The sequence below is a fragment of the Sceloporus occidentalis genome, unplaced genomic scaffold (genome assembly GCF_023333645.1).
Source record: "Sceloporus occidentalis isolate IW3139 unplaced genomic scaffold, rSceOcc1.0.p SCAF_150, whole genome shotgun sequence".
NCBI lineage: Eukaryota > Metazoa > Chordata > Lepidosauria > Squamata > Phrynosomatidae > Sceloporus > Sceloporus occidentalis.
In genome coordinates this window covers 480,734-499,493 of record NW_028317130.1, presented here as the reverse complement: position 1 = coordinate 499,493, position 18,760 = coordinate 480,734, and the positions used below count along the sequence as shown (strand labels likewise).

Sequence of the window (18,760 nt, the reverse complement as noted above, 5' to 3'; positions counted from 1 at the left end):
GTTGCACCACGTATACTTCCTTATCAAGATGAGCATTCAAATATGCAGTCTCAAAATCAAAATGCCTTACAATTTTTCCTTGTCTAGCTGCCAAAGCTAACACTAATCTAAGACTTTCAGGCTTTGCTGTTGAAGAAAATTTTTTATCAAAACTCTTAAATCTCTGCTGTGCAAAACCTTTTGCCACCAACCTGGCCTTGAATCTGTGGGTACTTTGTGATCTTTTGGCCTATCAACCACATCAAAAACCTCCTTTTCTACCAATGACAAATACTCTCTGTCGTTTTTTTGTGGGTTTTTCGGGCTATGTGGTCATGTTCTAGAAGATTTTCTTCCTGACGTTTCATCAGCATTTGTGGCTGGCATCTTCAGAGAATGCTTGCCTGGAAAAAGTGGGTCTATATATACTGTGTGAGCCTGGGAATGCAGGAGTGATTTGCATGTCTATTGTTCTGTGCTGATGGTAGGCCTCAGGTTGGGAGGCTAATGCAAAAGAGGATTAATGTCTGCTAATTGGTGATCATTATCTTCTGGGAAAGCCCTTGACTCTGAATGGTTTCCCATTTGCATTTGCTGAGTCCTTATTTTGCTATTCCTCAGGACTGGTAGCCAAATTTTGTTCACTTTAAGGGGTTCTTCTTTCCGGTTGAAATTATCCAGATGTTTGTGGATTTCAGTGGCTTCCCTGTGAATCCTGACATGGTAGTGGTTGGCATTGTCTAGAATTTCAGTGTTTTCAAACAGTATTTTATGCCCAGGTTGGTTTGTGGCATGTTCTGCTACTGCTGATTTTTCTGGCTGGCCCAGTCTGCAGTGTCTCTCGTGTTCCTTGATTCTTGTTTGCACACTGCATTTGGTGGTCCCTATGTAGACTTGTCCGCAACAGTATGCGGTAAACTCCTGTGGCTGTGAGAGGGTCTCTCTGGTCCTTGGCTGAGCGAAGCATTTGCTGGATTTTCTTTGGCGGTTTGTAAACCATTTGCAGTTTGTGCTTCCTCACCACTTTACCTATTCTGTCTGTGACTCCTTTGATGTATGGTAAAAATACCTTCCCTTTGGGTGGCTGCTTCTCTTCACTCCTCTGGGTTTTCCTGGGCCTGACAGCCCTTTTGATGTAGCTGTTTCCAGAATGTCCAACAAACATCAGTCTGTGACATTTTCCTTTAGGCTTTATTTCCCAACAAGATGGCCTTTAGGAGAATAATCATTTCCATATTATGAAACAGAAAAATTTAAACTGATTATTAGGGTTGGTGAAAGATCAAATCATTTTAACCAATGTTAATAATTAGTAATGTTTTCTGTTGAAAACAACTATATATGTTTAATAGGTTACCATATCTATATTTATCTTACCTGATTTAAGACGTCAAAGTAACATAATATACATCCAAAGCATATAGAATGGTTGGATTACTAAGTTTAAAGCAGAAATATCCATCCTCACATAATTGGCTGAAGTCTGTCTAATATCTGCAGTGTTAAATGAAAATTGTACTGTTTTAATGCAATTATGCACAGTTATGCTAAAAATGATGTTGAAAAAAATACTAGCTTATATTAGTTAATATCTCTTTTTTCTGTAACAGGTGTTAATTCTTTCCAAGCCTACATGGTCTACAAAGATCTCTACCAAATGACTGACAGCCAGGTAATCTGCTTCATAGCTTTTTGCATCCCAGTAGTATTTCTAATAAAGAAACATGCTTTTACATTCAGCCTAAACTTGGGGTGCAGGGGGATAGGGGAGAGAATAATGCACCAGTCATGTCTTATTACCAATTCTGATAACAGAAGGTGATATTGATCTTCCGTCTGTTAACTTTTCCATCATTGATTGGCTGAAACTAAAAAACAAAAACAAATTAACATATGTGCTCTATGATTATGATAGAATGACCTTATAATATACAATATTCAAAGGGATCTTGTAGCACCTTTGAGACTAACTGACTTATATAAGCCATTTGTGTGTGAGAATGTCCATTCAAATTCAACACCTTGTGAGTATGGAGATGAGGTGACCAGTTCAGTTTTAACAATGGTTTTTGGGGGACAAAAGCAGGATGAAGGTTGTTGCATAAAGACAAGGAGAGTAGATAACCATAGTAATGAGTACTGGAATGTAGTTGTGGGAAACAGAGATAATGGTTTTCTGGCTACAATATCTAATCCCCATCCTCATGAGACATGAAAAATGCATATGAGGAAAGAAACTTAAGTCTGTGAAAGCTCATGCTGTTAATTTCTTTCTTTCAATTAGTCTCAAAGGTGCTATAAGATCTCTTTCCATACTGATTTTACAGACAAACATGGCTAAATCTTTGTATTCCAGCCTCATGAGGGCATCCTTGACCAGTTCATCACACACCCCTCTGTTTCCAAGACTGAGGCCTGTTACAGACTGCCAAAATAAAGCTGCTTCAGGTCTCTTTGGTGATATGCTATTTAAATGATGCATGGGTCCTAAGAGTCCAGAGGTCGCGCCAAAGCCACTCTCCATTTCTAAGCACTGGAGTGCAGCTTTGGTGCAGCTTCCGGATTCTTAGGACCCATGCATCATTTAAATAGCATATCTCTAAAGAGACCCGAAGCAGCTTTATTTTGGCAGTCTGTAACAGGCCTATATTCCAATTCTCATTCACATGGTTATCTACTCTCCTTGGCTTTATGCAACAGCCTTCCTTCTCCCTTTGTCCCCCAACAATGACAGTTAAAACTGAAATGGTCACCTCATCACATTGAACTGTCATTCTCACACACAAACAGCTTATATAGGTCTGTCTCTGCATTCTCCACTACAAACATGTGCCTGAGTAAGTAGGCTCAAGTCTACAAAAGCTCATGCTGTCAACTTATTTCTTTCAAAGGAACTACAAGACTTTTTTGCATATTGATTTTCCAGACTAACACAGCTATGTCTTTGAATTCTACCATCTTATAACAGCTTATGCAGAGCAGGCTACAAAAGATAAGTTATAAGCAAGTATAATATATGACACTGGACAAAATACTGATCATGGAGATCTGTATACTCTTATGGATGAGGATTAGGATGATGTGAGTGGGTAATCCTACCTTCTTCTCAGTATATTTGTTTTTCACAAGTTAACATATGTGATGCATGGGTTCATAAATAATTAATTAATGGCAACCCTTGCTACATTTCAAGGTGTCCACTTTTTCTGTTTACATATAGACCTCAGACAAACAGTACATTCAAGTAATTGTGTTTTCTAATTACAGCAATTCAAAAGAATCATAGAGTTGGAAAGGAAGGACCATCTAGTCCAATATAAAAATTAAAGCACTCCCATGTGGCCATCCAACCTCTGTTTAAAGGCCTCCAAATGGTAGTATAATAAATTTGTTAGGAATAATCAAAACTAGGGACCCAGCTTTTGAAACAGCTAGGAAGCATCTTGCTGTTTTTAAAAATGTTATTATTACAGAATAAACAGAAGAATGAAATTACATGACACCTACCATCAATTTGACTAATTAAGAAGATATGACAAATAAGAAAAATATGGCAAATGAGAAAAAGAAATCCATATACCTAATACAGATTTCTCTGTCTCTGTGTTTTTAAAGGCTCTATAAATGCGATTGGATGCCCCTTTTGCAATTTAAAATGAAGAGCATGGATTGCAAATCAATATTGCAGTTCCTTTTTGTCCACCCTCATAGTAGTAGGGGTCACCTACAGTCAGATTGATGTTTGAGGTACACAGTTTGTTTTTTTTAAAAAAAACATATTGACTTGTTGAATTGGGCCACTTACACTAGTTTAAAACAGTGAGCTAATCTTTATGAAATGCAGTGTATTTATTGCTTGTTCATAAAATCCAATTTGTCCAACCAGTCCCAGTTCTCTTAACTTCTCTTTATAGATCTTAATGTTCACAATGGAAAAGTTTCTACACTAGTATAATTATCATAATGATTTGTTTTTAAAAGATCAGTGGAGAAAAGTAACAGCGGTTTCTGGTTTTATTTATTGTCATTTTCATTAAATTTGATATGTTCATTAGCAATCAAGACAGTAAACAATGGGATACAATCAGTTAATAAAAAATATTACCAGTAATTTCAGGGCATCACATTCATTGTGTCCATATTATTAAAAGAGGGAATCTGATGAGTAAGTGGAAACAAAAATCCTGCATATTTGTTAATGCAGTCTATGAAAGGAAATCAATCTTTGGGGGGGGGGGGGACTGTCACTATTAATTAGGCCTTTGGCCAGTCTCATGTTGTAGGTCAGTTTTTCCATAGGTAAAGAGTTCAAAACATTTTCCCACCTGAAAAAAATGTCCTCTTTCCAGATTTTTGTAATTATCTTTTCAGCAAGGAAAATTAACATTTCAGCAAGGAAAAACGTTACAAGGAGTAGCAGTACTGCAAATGTCTGCTACTACTTCCATTTATGTCCTTGTGTGAACTTAAATGTATCTAATGAGCAGGTTTTTCCCCCTTTTTAATAACTGCAACTAGTTTTCAAGCAGAATCAGGATTATGACATGCAGAAGGAAAGGCACTATAGCTCTTTAAAGAACAAAAGTTGTGCACACTAAATGCATTCAACATTTTATGTAAATCAACTCTTAGCTTGTTCATTTTGTTCTTGCTTCTTCTGTGTGACAAAGATTAGGAATTGCTTTCCCTTTCCAACTCTGAAAAAGGATGCTGTTGCTGACTGTTTCTCTCTCTCTCTGTATTGTGCATAGCTTTATGAAGCCTTTACTTTTCTGAAAAGTCTTGGAACTGTAGTCATGGTCCATGCTGAAAATGGAGATTTGATAGCTCAGGTAAAAGAAATGTTTTCTTTTATTTTCAATTTTCTTTTAAATCCTGTGATGCTTTAAAGTAATTTGTTTTTTCTCCAGGCACTCTCCCATTTCTCTAAAGAGATTCTGTATCTAAAAGCTTGAGCCCATTTTACCATTGAGCCTTTTATAAATTCTACTTCTGAATTCCTTGATATTAATAAATGATAAATTTTGGCTATCTTGTTTTTATCCTGGGACCATAATATTTTCTCAAATTCATTTGGGGTCTCTTCAAAATCCTCTGTATATAGGTCTTCAATAAATTTTCTCTTAATTTGCAAATAGTTTAGTTTCTTTCCTCAATTTGTAAGCCAACTATTTTCCAGGTTTGTTAGCAGATTAAAAACATCTAAACTTTAAATATCGAAGGGGGGATACGGGGAGAAAGGGATGGTGAGAAGCCCCCCCCCCTTTTTGTCCTTAACAGAAGCCACAACCAAACAGTGTGGCCTCCGGGAGCCTTAAAAAGAACCCTCTCCCGGCAGGTTCTTAGGGCGCGCTTGTGGTGCCAGTGACATGTTTGCTGATGATGTCCGTGAGGTGCAGCACCGTTTGGATGCTGCACCACGTGTACATCATCGTGGTGACCCCCGTGTAGATGGGGGTGAGCTATTATGGTGCAGTAGGGTTTGGGAGTGTGTGGATGCTCCACTCTCCTGAGCCCTAAAATCGGCCCCAGGCCTTGATACCCAGACTTTGCGCCAGTCTGTACCAGGCTGGAGTTTCTTTGCAATTTCTTCACCGTCAACATATCTAGCTGCAGAATGTATTATCCTTATTTCATGTTGTAGTTTTGAATTTTTAGGTGAACTTCTCAAATTGTTTTCTGTTCTGTACTTTTGCTAAAAAAAAGCCCAAACCCAAAACATTAAACCAGTTTTTTCTATATATAATAAAATACTCCAGAAATATATTTCACCAGCAAAGTACCGACTACTTTGATTCCAGTGACCAGCTAACTTCTCCCTATTGGTAAGGATGAGGTCTAGGCATTCCAATACCCTTGCTCCTTCCACTACAGTTTGAAAGAGGAAATTATCTATAAGGCACATCACAATTTGTTGGAGAGTCTGTGCTTAACAGAGTTAGTATGCCAGGGGAATAGACATTACCTGTGACTAAAAATTACTGCATCTTTCTTAGATTTGTTTCTGAAAGGCATCAACCCCCACTTCTTGTTGGCCTATAGTAGAGTTTGAGTGGTATAGTGGTTTAAGTATTGAACCAGGGTACTGGGAGATTAGTGTTCAAATCCAAGTTTACTATGGAATCCCCTGGGTGACCTTGGGCAAGTCACATTCTCTTGGACTCATGGGATGGCAAAGGCACAAGAGAAAATAAGTGGGGCACCTGAAGAAACTTGCCAAGGAAACCCTGTGACAAGCAGCCACCCAAAGGGAAAGTATTTTTACCATACATCAAAGGAGTCACAGACAGAATAGGCAAAGTGGTGAGGAAGCACAACCTGCAAATGGTTTACAAACTGACAAAGAAAATTGAGCAAATGCTTCGCTCAGCCAAGGACCAGAGAGACCCTCTCACAGCCGCAAGAGTTTACCGCATACCATGCAGCTGCGGACAAATCTACATAGGGACCACCAAACGCAGTGTGCAAACAAGAATCAAGGAACACGAGAGACACTGCAGACTGGGCCAGCCAGAAAAATCAGCAGTAGCAGAACATGCCACAAACCATCCTGGGCATAAAATACGGTTTGAAAACACTGAAATTCTGGACCATGCCCACCACTACCATGTCAGGATTCACAGGGAAGCCTTTGAAATCTACAAACATCTGGATAATTTCAACTGGAAAGAAGAACCCCTTAAAGTGAACAAAATTTGGCTACCAGTCCTGAGGAATAGCAAAATAAGGACTCAGCAAATGCAAATGGGAAACCACTCAGAGTGAGGGGCTTTCCCAGCAGATAATGATCACCAATTAGCAGATATAAATCCTCTTTTGAATTAGCCTCCCAGCCTGAGGCCTACCATAAGCACAGAACAATAGACATGCAAATCACTACTGCATTCCCAGGCTCACACAGTATATATAGACCCACTTTTTCCAGGCAAGCATTCTCTGAAGATGCCAGCCACAAATGCTGATGAAACGTCAGGAAGAAAATCTTCTAGAACATGGCCACATAGCCTGAAAAACCATGTTTACCTTCCTGCATTAGGACTTAAAGCTCATCTTGTTTGTTTTACAAACTATGTGGACTGATCTATAGAAATCTGAAGACTTGTTCTCATCTATTAATTTCCTTTCAGCTGTATTCTGGATTCCATTCTATCCCTCAGTTTTGCCTCTAGAATTCAAATCCTTATATTTAGAGCTTGTATTTGGACTGGTGCTTAAATTCTTAACTTCAACCCTCCCAGGGATTTAGTTTGAAGTTGTCTTGATCAGACTTGTGATGCTGCTGCCAAAGATATTCTTTCCAGTCTTTGTGAGGTGCAATTTATTTGTAGCTGGTAGTTCTCTGTCTAAGAAATGAAGACCATAGTTCGAGAAGCCAAACCTCTCCTGTCTAAATCATTTACCAGTCCTTTGTTGGGGTGTAGAGAGACGCGCTGTGTCCACTACAACCATGTGCAGAATTGATCCACGCAGGCAGGACGCCACGAGAAGGCTCTTAGAGAGACGTCTGCAAAGGCTTCAGGCTGAGAAGGAAAAATTCCTCCCACTCAGGATTGACCAGTCTTGAGTTTCCAGCTTGCAGAAATAAACACTGCTGGACAGCAAGGCTCTCTCAAACATGAGGGCTTTAATAACTTGTTGCAAGCTATTTACAAGATCGCACAGAGTATCAGACAGCCGTCTTGGATACTCACAGCTCTATATATAGACAAAATGCTTTGCCAGTCACTGAGCACAACAACCCAACACCCTCTCCCTTTTATAGGTGGTCTTCTGTGAAGTCACGCGGTGTCTTGCCACCAATGAACCCTTGCTGGTTTCATCCCCAGTGCAGGTTGCATCATACCATTGCCCATGATGCACTGCTGGCTGACCTCACCTACTTGCACGTTGCATCAGCTGTCCCATGATGCACAGCTCCCAAATGCTGACTCATGCACACCTGCCACTTGAACTGTGATAACCTCTTTTCCAGTCCCCCCTAGTGGCCACATCCATGTCATTTCCAGGCCAAGTGTGCCACATGGTCCTGACATTCTCCTCCAAATGACATGTGGTGTGTCCCATGTGTCATTCACATTTGTGTCATGTGTGATGTAGTCCTGATTGTGTGTGTGTACCATCCCTGTTAGCCATCCATGTGTGATGTCCCACAGGTGTCTGCTATGTGCAATGTTTGTAATGTTGTTCCAAGAACCAACACGCTGCAGCCTAAGCTCCCCATTCTGCACTAGCCTTCTGACTCTTGGTATCACCCCACAATCTACCAAGTCCTACATCTCCAGAGTCCAAAACTCTGCCATGCCTCCAGCATGTCTGTGAACTCCTGTTCACACTAGTTGCAGTGCCACAGTGCTCCCCTAGACTTTCTGCCAACTGTCTAGCCGACTGTCCAGCACTCTTACCACCAGACAATGCAGCAACCTCTGCATCTGTTGTCCCAGGTGATTTGCAACTCTGCCTTTCTGACCTCCAGCTGATGAGACCCCCAGGGCAACTGGTTGTCAGATCAGTCCCTGACTCTCTATCTGCTGCTGTCCTAGATGCTGTGGATCCATGGATCCATGTCCCAATCCACCCAACTCTGACAACTCACATGTCAAGCTCCAGCATCCGGCACTCATTGGCACATCCAGTCTCTGGCGCACCCTGAAACCTCTGTCCTGGTTTCTGCCACTCCAGATCCTCCTGCCTTGGGATCCTGTCTGATGTCCAGCAAACCTTTCTCGATCTCTGTGCCAACTTTCCTTGCACCAGTCTGATCTCTGCTGATCCCTGGCTGCAATGCACAAACCTTTCCTTGTTTCTTGATAGCCCATGCCAGCCACACTCCTGGCTCTGGCCTCCCTGGTGCTATCCGGCTCAAACTTCTTCTGCCTGTCTCTAGCCTTTTTCTGCCTTACAGGCCTGGCCAACACACCAAACACATCCTGGCTCCACTCAGCCACACACATCTGAGCTCTGGCTCCTTTCCACCCCTCTTGCTCAGTTCATGTCCCCCTGAACTTTTCTTGGGTGTTACCTGTTTTCCCAACCACCATCACATAAGAGGCCTGTGCCTGTTTTACCACAAAAAACTTGCCCTTCTGAGACCTCATGGGAATCAGGAATGTGCCTTGACCACCCTCAGTGTCATTGCCACTAACACTGGCCTGAGTGTCTTGTTTCTGAGCCTCAACCTGCTCTTCCTTTGCTGTCTCTTGCTTTGGTGTCTCGGTGTGTGGTTGTGTCTGTGATTGTGTGTCAACTGAAGTGCTAGGCTCCTTTGAAGTGCCTTGTTGATGTGAACCACTAGGCTGATGTGAAGTGCCTGGTTCCTCATCCTTCACATCCCTGGATGTATTTACCCCTCCATTTCCATTGTTTGTGTTAGCACCAATGTTTTTACGCTTCACAATGACATTCTGGTTAGGGTAAACTTTCTCCCCTTGCATTTCTGGTGTACAGAACCCTTTTACCACCCATCAAAAACCTGTATTTATTCCACTCATAGCCCATGAAACACATCGTTTGGCTCTTGGGCTCATTCTTGTTCCGAAACTGAGAAGGAATAAGTATTGAGGCATACTGGCCAAAAACCCTCAAGTACTTCAGGTTGGGTGCTCTGCCATATAATAAGAAAAATGGGGTTTGGTTGATTACACTGCACCTATTTATTATGTGGCAAGCTGCTTTTGTTGCCTCAGCCCACAAACTTGGCGTGCCCCAGAATCCTCTAGCATACAGTCCCTCATTTGGTTAATCATCCCAATCCTGCATTTGTCTGAAACAATTGCACAGTCTTACTTGTTATTCAGGATCACAGTAGTCTAAAGCTGTAGAAAATTGTAATGTTCTTGTTTTCTCTTCAGGAACAAAAGCGCATGCTGGAAATGGGAATTACTGGACCTGAAGGACATGCCTTAAGCAGACCTGAAGAGGTGAGAGTTGCAGTCTGTTTAAGTGTTGTAGCAGCTGTGTGTTAAAATGAACACCTCCCCCCTTGCATAAAAAAAGGCGAAGTCTAGGAAACTAAATTTGAAATCAGTCAGCACTTCACAGCTTTTATGCTTCTATGAAAACATAGCCTTGCTGTAGAATGTCTTGCTAAAAATTAAGCTGTAACATTTACACTGCTGATATTTGTAGACTGAAGAAAGATGTAGAATTCTTGGAGAAAAAGGAGAAGTCCCAGCAGACTGGAGGAGGGCAAATATTGTCCTCATGTACAAAAAGAGAGAAAAAGAGGACCCAAACAATTACCATCCACTCAGCCTCATGCCAACACCAAGATAGATTCTAGAGCAGATCATTAAACAGACTGTCGCTAAGCACTTAGAAAGGTCTATCATGATCACTAAAAGTCAACATGGATTTTTTTTCAAAAACAAGTCATGCCAGACTAATCTCTTTATTTGATAAAGCTACAAGCTTGGTAGATGACAGTAATGCTGTGGATCTGATGTATCTTGATTTCAGTCAGGCCTTTGACAAGATCCCCTGTGGTATTTTCTGCAAAAAAGCTAGTAAAATGTGGGCTAGACAGTGCAACTGTTAAGTGGACATATATTTGGTTGACAGACCAAACCCAAAGGGTGCTTACCAATGGCTTCTCTTCATCCTGGAGAGAAGTGACTAGTGGATCACAACATCTTTTTCATCTACTTGAATGATAAAATAAAGACATGCTTATCAAATTTGCAGATGACACCAAATCAGGAGGGGTAGCTAATATCCCAGAGAAGAGGATCAAAATTCAAAATGACCATAACCAATTAGAGAAATGGGCTAGAACTAGCAAAATGAATTTCAATAGGGAAAAATGAAAGGCACTACATAGGCAGAAAAAAATGAAATGTGCATGTAAGGGATGAGTGACGCATGGCCTGACAACAGTATATGCAAAAGGAATCTAGATATCTTAGTAGGCTACAGGCTGAACGTGATTCAGCAGTATGATGTGCCAGTTTTTGAAAGCCTATATGATTCTAGGCTGCATCAATAGGACTCTAGAATCTAGATTAAGAGAAGTAATAGTAACACTCTATTCTGGTTTGGTCAGAACTCACTTAGAATACAGTGTCCAGTTCTGGGCAGCACAATTCAGATGGATGTTGACAAGCTGGCGTGTATCAAACAGAGGGTGATCAGAATTATGAAAGGTCTGGAAACCATGGCCTATGAGGAGCAGCTTAGGGAGCTGGATATGTTTAGCTGGGGAAGAGATATTTAAGAGGTGACATGATAGCCATGTTTAAATAAAGGGATGACATATTGAGGATGGAAAAATCTTGTTTTCTGCTGCTTCAGAGTCTAGAATGTGGAGCAATGGATTCAAAATACAGGAAAAGAGACTCCACCTAAACATTAGGAAGAACTTACTGATGGTAAAAGCTGCTTTTCAGTAGAATACGCTGCCTCAAAGTGTGGTGGAGTCTCCTTCTTTGGAGGTTTTTAAACAGAAACTGGATGGCCATCTCTTGGGAGTGCTTTGATTATATATTCCTGCATGGAAGGTTTTTGGACTGGATGGTCCTTAGGTCCTTAGAATCAATTCTATGATTCTGTCTCAGTGGGTCTCCTTTGAACCATTCTGTCTCAGTGGGCCTCCTTTGAACCATTTCAGCTTGTCAGTAATACTCAGAACTGAACAGTGTTGCAGGTGAGGTCTGACCATAGCAGAATGCAACTTTCTGGAAACTACTCCTGAGCCTGGAATTTCATTGTCTTTTTTGACTGCTGCATCACTCTCCTGACTCATTGTAACTAAAATGCCGAAATGAGAGAATGTTCTCCCAGTACACTGCAGGCATTAGGCTAGTTTAGGGGCCAGGACAACTTGCAAGGGAGTCCAAATGGAACAGACAGGAGGCTGACATCGCTGCCCCTTGGTATCTGCCACTTCAGATGCAGCAGTAATATTATCTTTCTGTGCCTAATGGCCCAGCCAGACCTTCAGAAGAAAGACATAATGAATCTTGGAAATATCTGAGTGAACATTCTGCAGAGTAATTATGAGAAATTTTTTATTTTATTTAAATTTGTTTTCCTGTTTCAGCTTGAGGCAGAAGCTGTTTTCCGTGCCATCACCATAGCTGGTCGGATTAACTGTCCACTATATATCACCAAGGTCATGAGTAAGAGTGCTGCTGATATCATTTCACTCGCCAGAAAAAAAGGTACAGAATGCAGAATGTCAAAGCAGGCATCTGATTTGTCATTGGGCCTCTGGGTATAGAAAGTTGCAGGATCTAGCTCTGCTGACTTACTTCAGTAACCATCCCATAAGTGAACACACAGAAGAGAAGCTATTTCTTTCACAGTACAAGCAGACCTTTATCAGCTGCTTCATCTAGCTAACGTTTAATTTATATGGAACAGCACCATTAAGGTAGTAAAGAGAACAAATTTTTCAACTCTGAAATCCACACTGAAGCAGAAAGAGCTGTTTTACACAACCATATGCATATTTTTCTCACAAGTGAAATGACTCAATTACTGTTGTTGTTAATTGCTATCAAGTTGGCTTTCACATATGGTGACCCTTTGAATGAGAGAAATCCTAGACAGTCTGTCATCAACAACCCTGCTCAGTTCCTGCAAACTTACCTGTAATGGTTAGGGGAGACCATATGAAAATTCTATATGTGGTATCTGATCAGTCATGCGTAATGGCTCAGTCTGAAAAGCCAATCCGCACTTGATGTTGCAGCCATTTTGTGTGAAGCCGTCTTTCTTACAGAAATATCTGTGGAAATGGTGAAAGGGAGGCTAAAGGGGAGAGCCCAAACTGACTGGACTCTGTGCTGTGGAACTTCAACTATGAGAATTTTGGAGTACCTTGGTGTTTTATTTTTGTACCAACCCCCTTCTGTGCATTTCTTTTCCTTTTTTATTATCTCATGTTTTCATTTAGCTTGTATAAACATTATCTTATGGATGCAATAGATTGGAACAAATATAGTCTTGCTTCAGTGACTGGTGATTAGAGGATGTTGTGGGATGAAGGAAGGGTTCGTCTGAATCCTTGTGAGACCTTACTCCCTGTTGCCTCTTGGGTAGTGCTGCTTTGTTTTATTTGAGCAGACCAACTACTGTACATATCTGATCAGCCCACCAATAAATTCTTTATACATCCTTTCAAACTTTGGTTAAATAGCACATAATCTTGATGTTCATTCCATTTCATTCATTCAGTTTCATTAATTACAGTTGTTATTGCATGGCTGAAAGCCAAACAGCTAAAGACTTTAAAGTCTGAACTTAGATATCTCCACTGCAAGCCAATAGTCTGTAGGGAGTTCCATGAAGTGAGACAGAGATTCCTTAATGTTTAACTACAGCAGAGAAGATGAAAAGGCTCAGACTGGAATAAATTATTTAATAATCCTTCAAATTGGAACTAGTCAAATGCATTGGTGGAAAAACCTTTCCTTCTGCTTAATCATGCCTCTCTGCAAACGTTTATGTTTCTTCAGCTTATGACAAATTCCTGCAGACTTGTGGCACTTTATTTTCAGAGATACCATAACATCTTTTCCCATGCACTAGAGTCTATGCAGAGTTTTGAAACCTTACATTTTTGGATTACAGTTCTCAGTACCTCTTAGCCAGCATATGAGCAGCTCAGTCCAAGGCCAATCTGGAACATTATGCCCTGAACTGGCCTCAGACTGACCATATTGTCAGCCATACACTGAATCAGGTGTGACACAGCATCATTGGATACATGGGCCAGCTGCTGCCTCACTGGCTTAACAGCTCCCTGCAAGAGTCTGGCCATCATTGCCGTTTCTGCTAAGGTCACCCAACCATGTGATCAACAAGGAAGGGGTCGTTCTAAACCCTCCACATTGATTGTACAGGTGCCCTATTCTGACTGCAGCAGAAGTGATGGCGACAGCCAGGCTCTTGCAGGAAATGGTTTGGCCAATGAGGTGGCAGTGGTGGTGACACTGAAGAAGATCCATCCCCTTCTCTACACTACTCAGTGCAGAGTAAGGGAGATGGCACCACATTTGCTGTCTAGACAACTGGATCCAGCCAAATCAAACCCGATCCAGCTGTGCAGACAGCCAACAGAACTGGAGGCACTCCAGAATTTCCTGAAAACTTCAAAATAAACTGTGGGTTCTCTTAAACCAGATGAATGGTTTAAAACAGTGGTTTTGCTGTGAATGTGGATATACATCATTTGGACAGATTGCACCAGTACTGGAGTGCATCTGGTGTACATCCTTAGGTTAGTAAGCCCTGAGTGTTCTGACTCAAGCATGCATGAAATGTTATTAATTGGCATCTGCAGATTTGTTAGACTACATGGTGCCACATAATTCTTTGTCTGTTGTGACAGACTAATATGGTATCCCTCTGAAGTTGTAGCTAAAACAGAGCAACTACAGTAACATCAAACTTTTGCAACCTATTTTCATTATCAGTTAAATTTAATTTATGTGGCTTTTTCTTGAATGGCTGTTAAATCACCATGCTTGGGAAAGAAAGGGAAAGATATAATCAGTTGTTTCCTTCTCCTAAGGTGCTCTTGTTTTGGGGGAACCAATCACTGCCAGCCTGGGAACAGATGGGACACATTATTGGAGCAAAAACTGGGCAAAGGCTGCGGCATTTTTGACCTCACCACCTCTGAGTTTGGATCCTACAACACCTGATCATTTGACGTCACTTTTAGCATGGTATTCCTTGTACTAAAGTACATTAAATAATTAAGTAATAAGAAATAAGATCCGGTAGTAGTAGTTGTTGCATGCATTCAAGTAATTTCTGATTTATGGTGACCCTAAGGTGAACCTATCACAGTTTTCTTGGCAAGATTTGTTTAGAGAGCATTTGCCTTTGCCTTCTCTGAGGGTGAGAGAATGTGATTCGCGCAGGGGTACCCAGTGGATTTCCATGACTTAGTATCAGTTCAAACCCTGCTCTCTAGTCACAGTCCAGTGCTCCAACTACTACATCACACTGGTTTTCACAATCCAGTAGTAGTAAACAGGAGGTTTAGTATGATTTGATAACAGCTTATTTTTTTCATGTTGTCAAAGGAATACTACAAATCATTTCTGAAATCTTGCATTGGGACATACAGCTATAACAATGAAGGCCTGTTTTTGTAACTACATCTCCTGATACTTCCCCCCAGCTTACCTTTATAGCGTGGCAGCCTTCTCCCAGAATGATTTCCAAGGCCTTGGATAGCAGGACTCATCCAATGGTACATCCAGCCCTTTCCTGGCAGTGACACATTATACACCAAGCTTTGGTGTCAGGGGTTGTTGCCATCAGTTATAACAACATATCTCTTTACCAAGAGATGTCTGGATGTGTCATTGGTCAGTGCCCCACTCTCCAGTGCCTCAGAAATCCATTTGAGGGGGCTGCTTGGCTTAAAAAACAGGGTTTGGTGGGCACTTTCAGCCATTACAATGATGCAACATCCATAAATGCAAATCCAATAATTACAGTGGTAGTAGTTTGAGTGTTGAACTATGACTCTGGGGACCAGAATTCAATGCCCAGCTCTGTCATGAAACCCATTGGGTGACCCTGGGCAAGTCACATGTTCTCAGTCTCCGGGCAAGGCAAACCTCCTCTGAACAAATCTTGCCAAGAAGACACCATGCCTTCGAAATAACTTGAAGGCACACAACAACAACAACAACAACAACAACAACAACAAAGTCTAGCTTACAACATCATAAATACTGAAGAAGGTGCCAGCTATTGTTTATTTTATGGTCAAATTAAACATCATGCTGAATATGCTTATGGCTTTGATGCCAACGAAGTGGTAAATTTAGGTGGAGGTTTATTTTAGATTTCAGAAGAGCTATCCAAGGTGATGAACTCTGTCTCTGAAACAAGGCTTTAGCATTCTTACTAAAACCTGGTGTGGATTCTCCTCTACATTGATTTAGAAATCACCAGCCACTATTGTCCTTAAAAAAAAATAGGACAGTATCAAATTATGTAGAAGAATAGGAGTTTTCCTATGCTTTTTCTACTCAGAATCACACACAGGGTGTTCCCTATCTATGGAACTGAAGGCATGGAGTTACTGTAATTTCCCCCCATTGATGGAAAACGAGCATTGGTACTTACCCGTGATACGTTCATTTCCAGAAGACGAGGGTCCTAACATCCTGGACTAGGCACATTTTGGAGAGTGGGGTTGGAAGAAAAGAATTAAACACTGATGAAGATCCCAGTATTCCTTTCATTCATATAAAAGCAGCCATGGATGCTGTGCAGTTAAATATTCATGATCACTTACCTTCTGCTTAACATACAGTTCTTCCCTTTCTGAGACTGAGTTGTAGATTCACATTTAAAAATAGCAGTATATATAAATTTTTATTGCTTTAGTCTATTTATTCTTTCACTCAAATCTGACATAAAATCACTCATGAAACAATAATTCTGTTGATGAGAATATAAAGCAAATATAAGCAGAATTGAAAAAAGTAGTTATGAGAAAAATATGTGTTCTTGAATAAAAGCTGTAAGGAATTCACAGTGTCTCCTCCACTTGCAATCTTTGTCATAAATATTTCATTGTAAATTCCTTTAGTGGTGACCTGCAGGTGGTTGGGAGTGCCCATTGTACCTACAGCACAGCACAGAAAGCCATTGGAAAGGACAATTTCACTCTGATTCCAGAAGGAGTAAACGGGATTGAAGAAAGAATGACAGTTGTCTGGCACAAGTGTGTAGTAAGTAAAAACAATCACAATTTAATCAATGCAGCCACATAAGGAAAGCCAGAGCCACCTAGGTCGGTGGACCAGCATTCAGGGGCTCTTATTTTCAGTTCCACATAATGCTGTAGGTTGGAACAAGTGCAGTTAAAGTGGAATCATAGTGCTATAACTATGTAGTGTCTTAAGGGCCCCAGTTAGAATGGCCATTTAAGAAATGGTTCCAGGAGCCATGTGTCAGTTGGTCTCAGTTGAGAGTGAAGACTTTAAAACTGGTATCCCCTGTGGCCTAGGCTTCCCTGGGAACTGGATATCATGTTTCCTTTTGTCTTGCTCGTCACAGATTCATTTACTCCTTTAATTTGATTTAGTGTTGTACATGTGCTGGTTCTGGAACAGAGCTTGTAAAAGTTATTTCAGAGTTACAGCTCTCAGTATCTACCAACAAGCATGTTAAGTCCCATAGATCAGAAATTCTTATGTGGCTGAAAGAACACTTAAATCACATCTTTTATTTAAGTAAACATCTGCTACTAGAAAAGTCTGCACTTCTGGGACTATATGGAAACCAAATATAATTAAAACAAACTGGATTTTTATTGTTATAAAGCTTTATTATTATAAAGCTCTTCCACCCATCTGGCAGAGCAGCACATTCACAGAATAAACTTCATATTTTGCACTAACTGTGACTCTGTGGGGTTTGGAAAGGGGAAGATAGTTACTGCAGCAGAATCCATTTGCTGCCACAGTATCTTCCATTTCAAAACCAAAGTCTCACCTCCCATGTGACCCAGTTTCTTTTTCTCTGCCTGGGCCATCTGCTAGTACACCACAGCAAGGAAGATGTGTGGGCTAAGTGTGGTGTTGTTAAACTGAGGTAGGGTTTCCCTTATGAACCAGAAGTCACAGATTCCTGGTTTTTCAGCTTCTCCCAGGAAGCTGCCGAATTCATCATTTTGCAGCTAATGAGTACTTTGTCAATCTTGCTTGCATCATCTGTGGTTGGTTGCTACCCCCATTGTTTCTCTAGGCTCTATTTGCCAATGACCTCCTTAGCCCCAATGTTGTGCCCTCTTTTGTGTATAAAATTAAGTTTTTAAAGTTTTTTTCTTCTATCACTTTGGTTCTTTACCTCTCCACTATTCTGCTTGGATTGTGTCAGCAATAAGGCTTCTGTCCTCACAATTGTAATGCTTAAACACCTTCTCTTCTGCTCATTATTATTTTCTTCACTTTTTGTCTGCGGTAGGCTTTAGTTATTACTCTCTAGACTATTACTTATTCTAAATTTTCCTTTAGTTTTTTTTCTTCTGCACTGGGATTTCAAGACTCAAATTCTTTGTATATGCTTTCATTGGGCATCTTCTTTGCTACATTCAAATGTCAAATTAATTTTGTGCTTCTACCTGTAAAATATGGACAAGGCAACTGTTACATGGATTTGTAATTGGTTTCCGGCTGAACACAAACAGTGCTCAACAATAATTCCATTTCATACTGGAGAGAAGTGGTCAGTGGGGTGCCACAGGGTTCTGTCCTGGGCCCAGTGCTATTCAACATCTTTATCAATGACTTGGATGACAGAATTGGGGGCATACTTATCAAATTTGAAGATGACACCAAATCAGGAGGGGTAGCTAAAACCCCAGAGGACAGAATCAAAATTTAAAATGACCTGAATAAACTAACAAAATGATATTCAACACAAAAAATGTAAGGTACTGCACTAAGGGCAGAAAAATGAAATGCATAGCTATAGGATGGTTTAAGGAGTCTACATGTGAAAGGAATCTAGGAGTCCAGGTAGAACACAAGTTGAACATGAGTCAACAGTATGATGATGCAGCTAAAAAGGCCAATGCAATGTTAGGCTGCATCAATAGAAGGATAGTGTCTAGATCAAGGAAAGTAATAGTGACACTCTATTTTGCTTTGGTCAGGCCTCACCTGGAATACTGTGTCCAGTTCTGGGCACCACAATTCAAAAAGGATGTGGAGAAACTGGAGTGTGTCCAAAGGAGGATGATTAAAATGGTGAAGGGTCTGGAAACCATGCCCTATGAGGAACGGCTTAGGGAGCTGGGGATGTTTAG

General features: G+C 40.7%; 1 protein-coding gene across 3 annotated transcripts in view; it reads left to right on the top strand.

Annotated features, from left to right (window-relative positions):
- The window catches only part of LOC149280648 (dihydropyrimidinase-related protein 1-like), a 60,881-nt gene that overhangs the window by 21,550 nt on the left and 20,571 nt on the right, over positions 1-18,760 (top strand). For all 3 annotated transcript variants that reach the window (XM_089500288.1, XM_089500289.1, XM_089500290.1), the window contains exons 5-10: positions 1,590-1,651; positions 4,731-4,811; positions 9,828-9,896; positions 12,014-12,134; positions 14,492-14,648; positions 16,538-16,679. In XM_089500288.1, the coding sequence (XP_089356414.1) occupies positions 1,590-1,651; positions 4,731-4,811; positions 9,828-9,896; positions 12,014-12,134; positions 14,492-14,648; positions 16,538-16,679 (632 nt within the window). The remainder of the gene's footprint in view (positions 1-1,589; positions 1,652-4,730; positions 4,812-9,827; positions 9,897-12,013; positions 12,135-14,491; positions 14,649-16,537; positions 16,680-18,760) is intronic.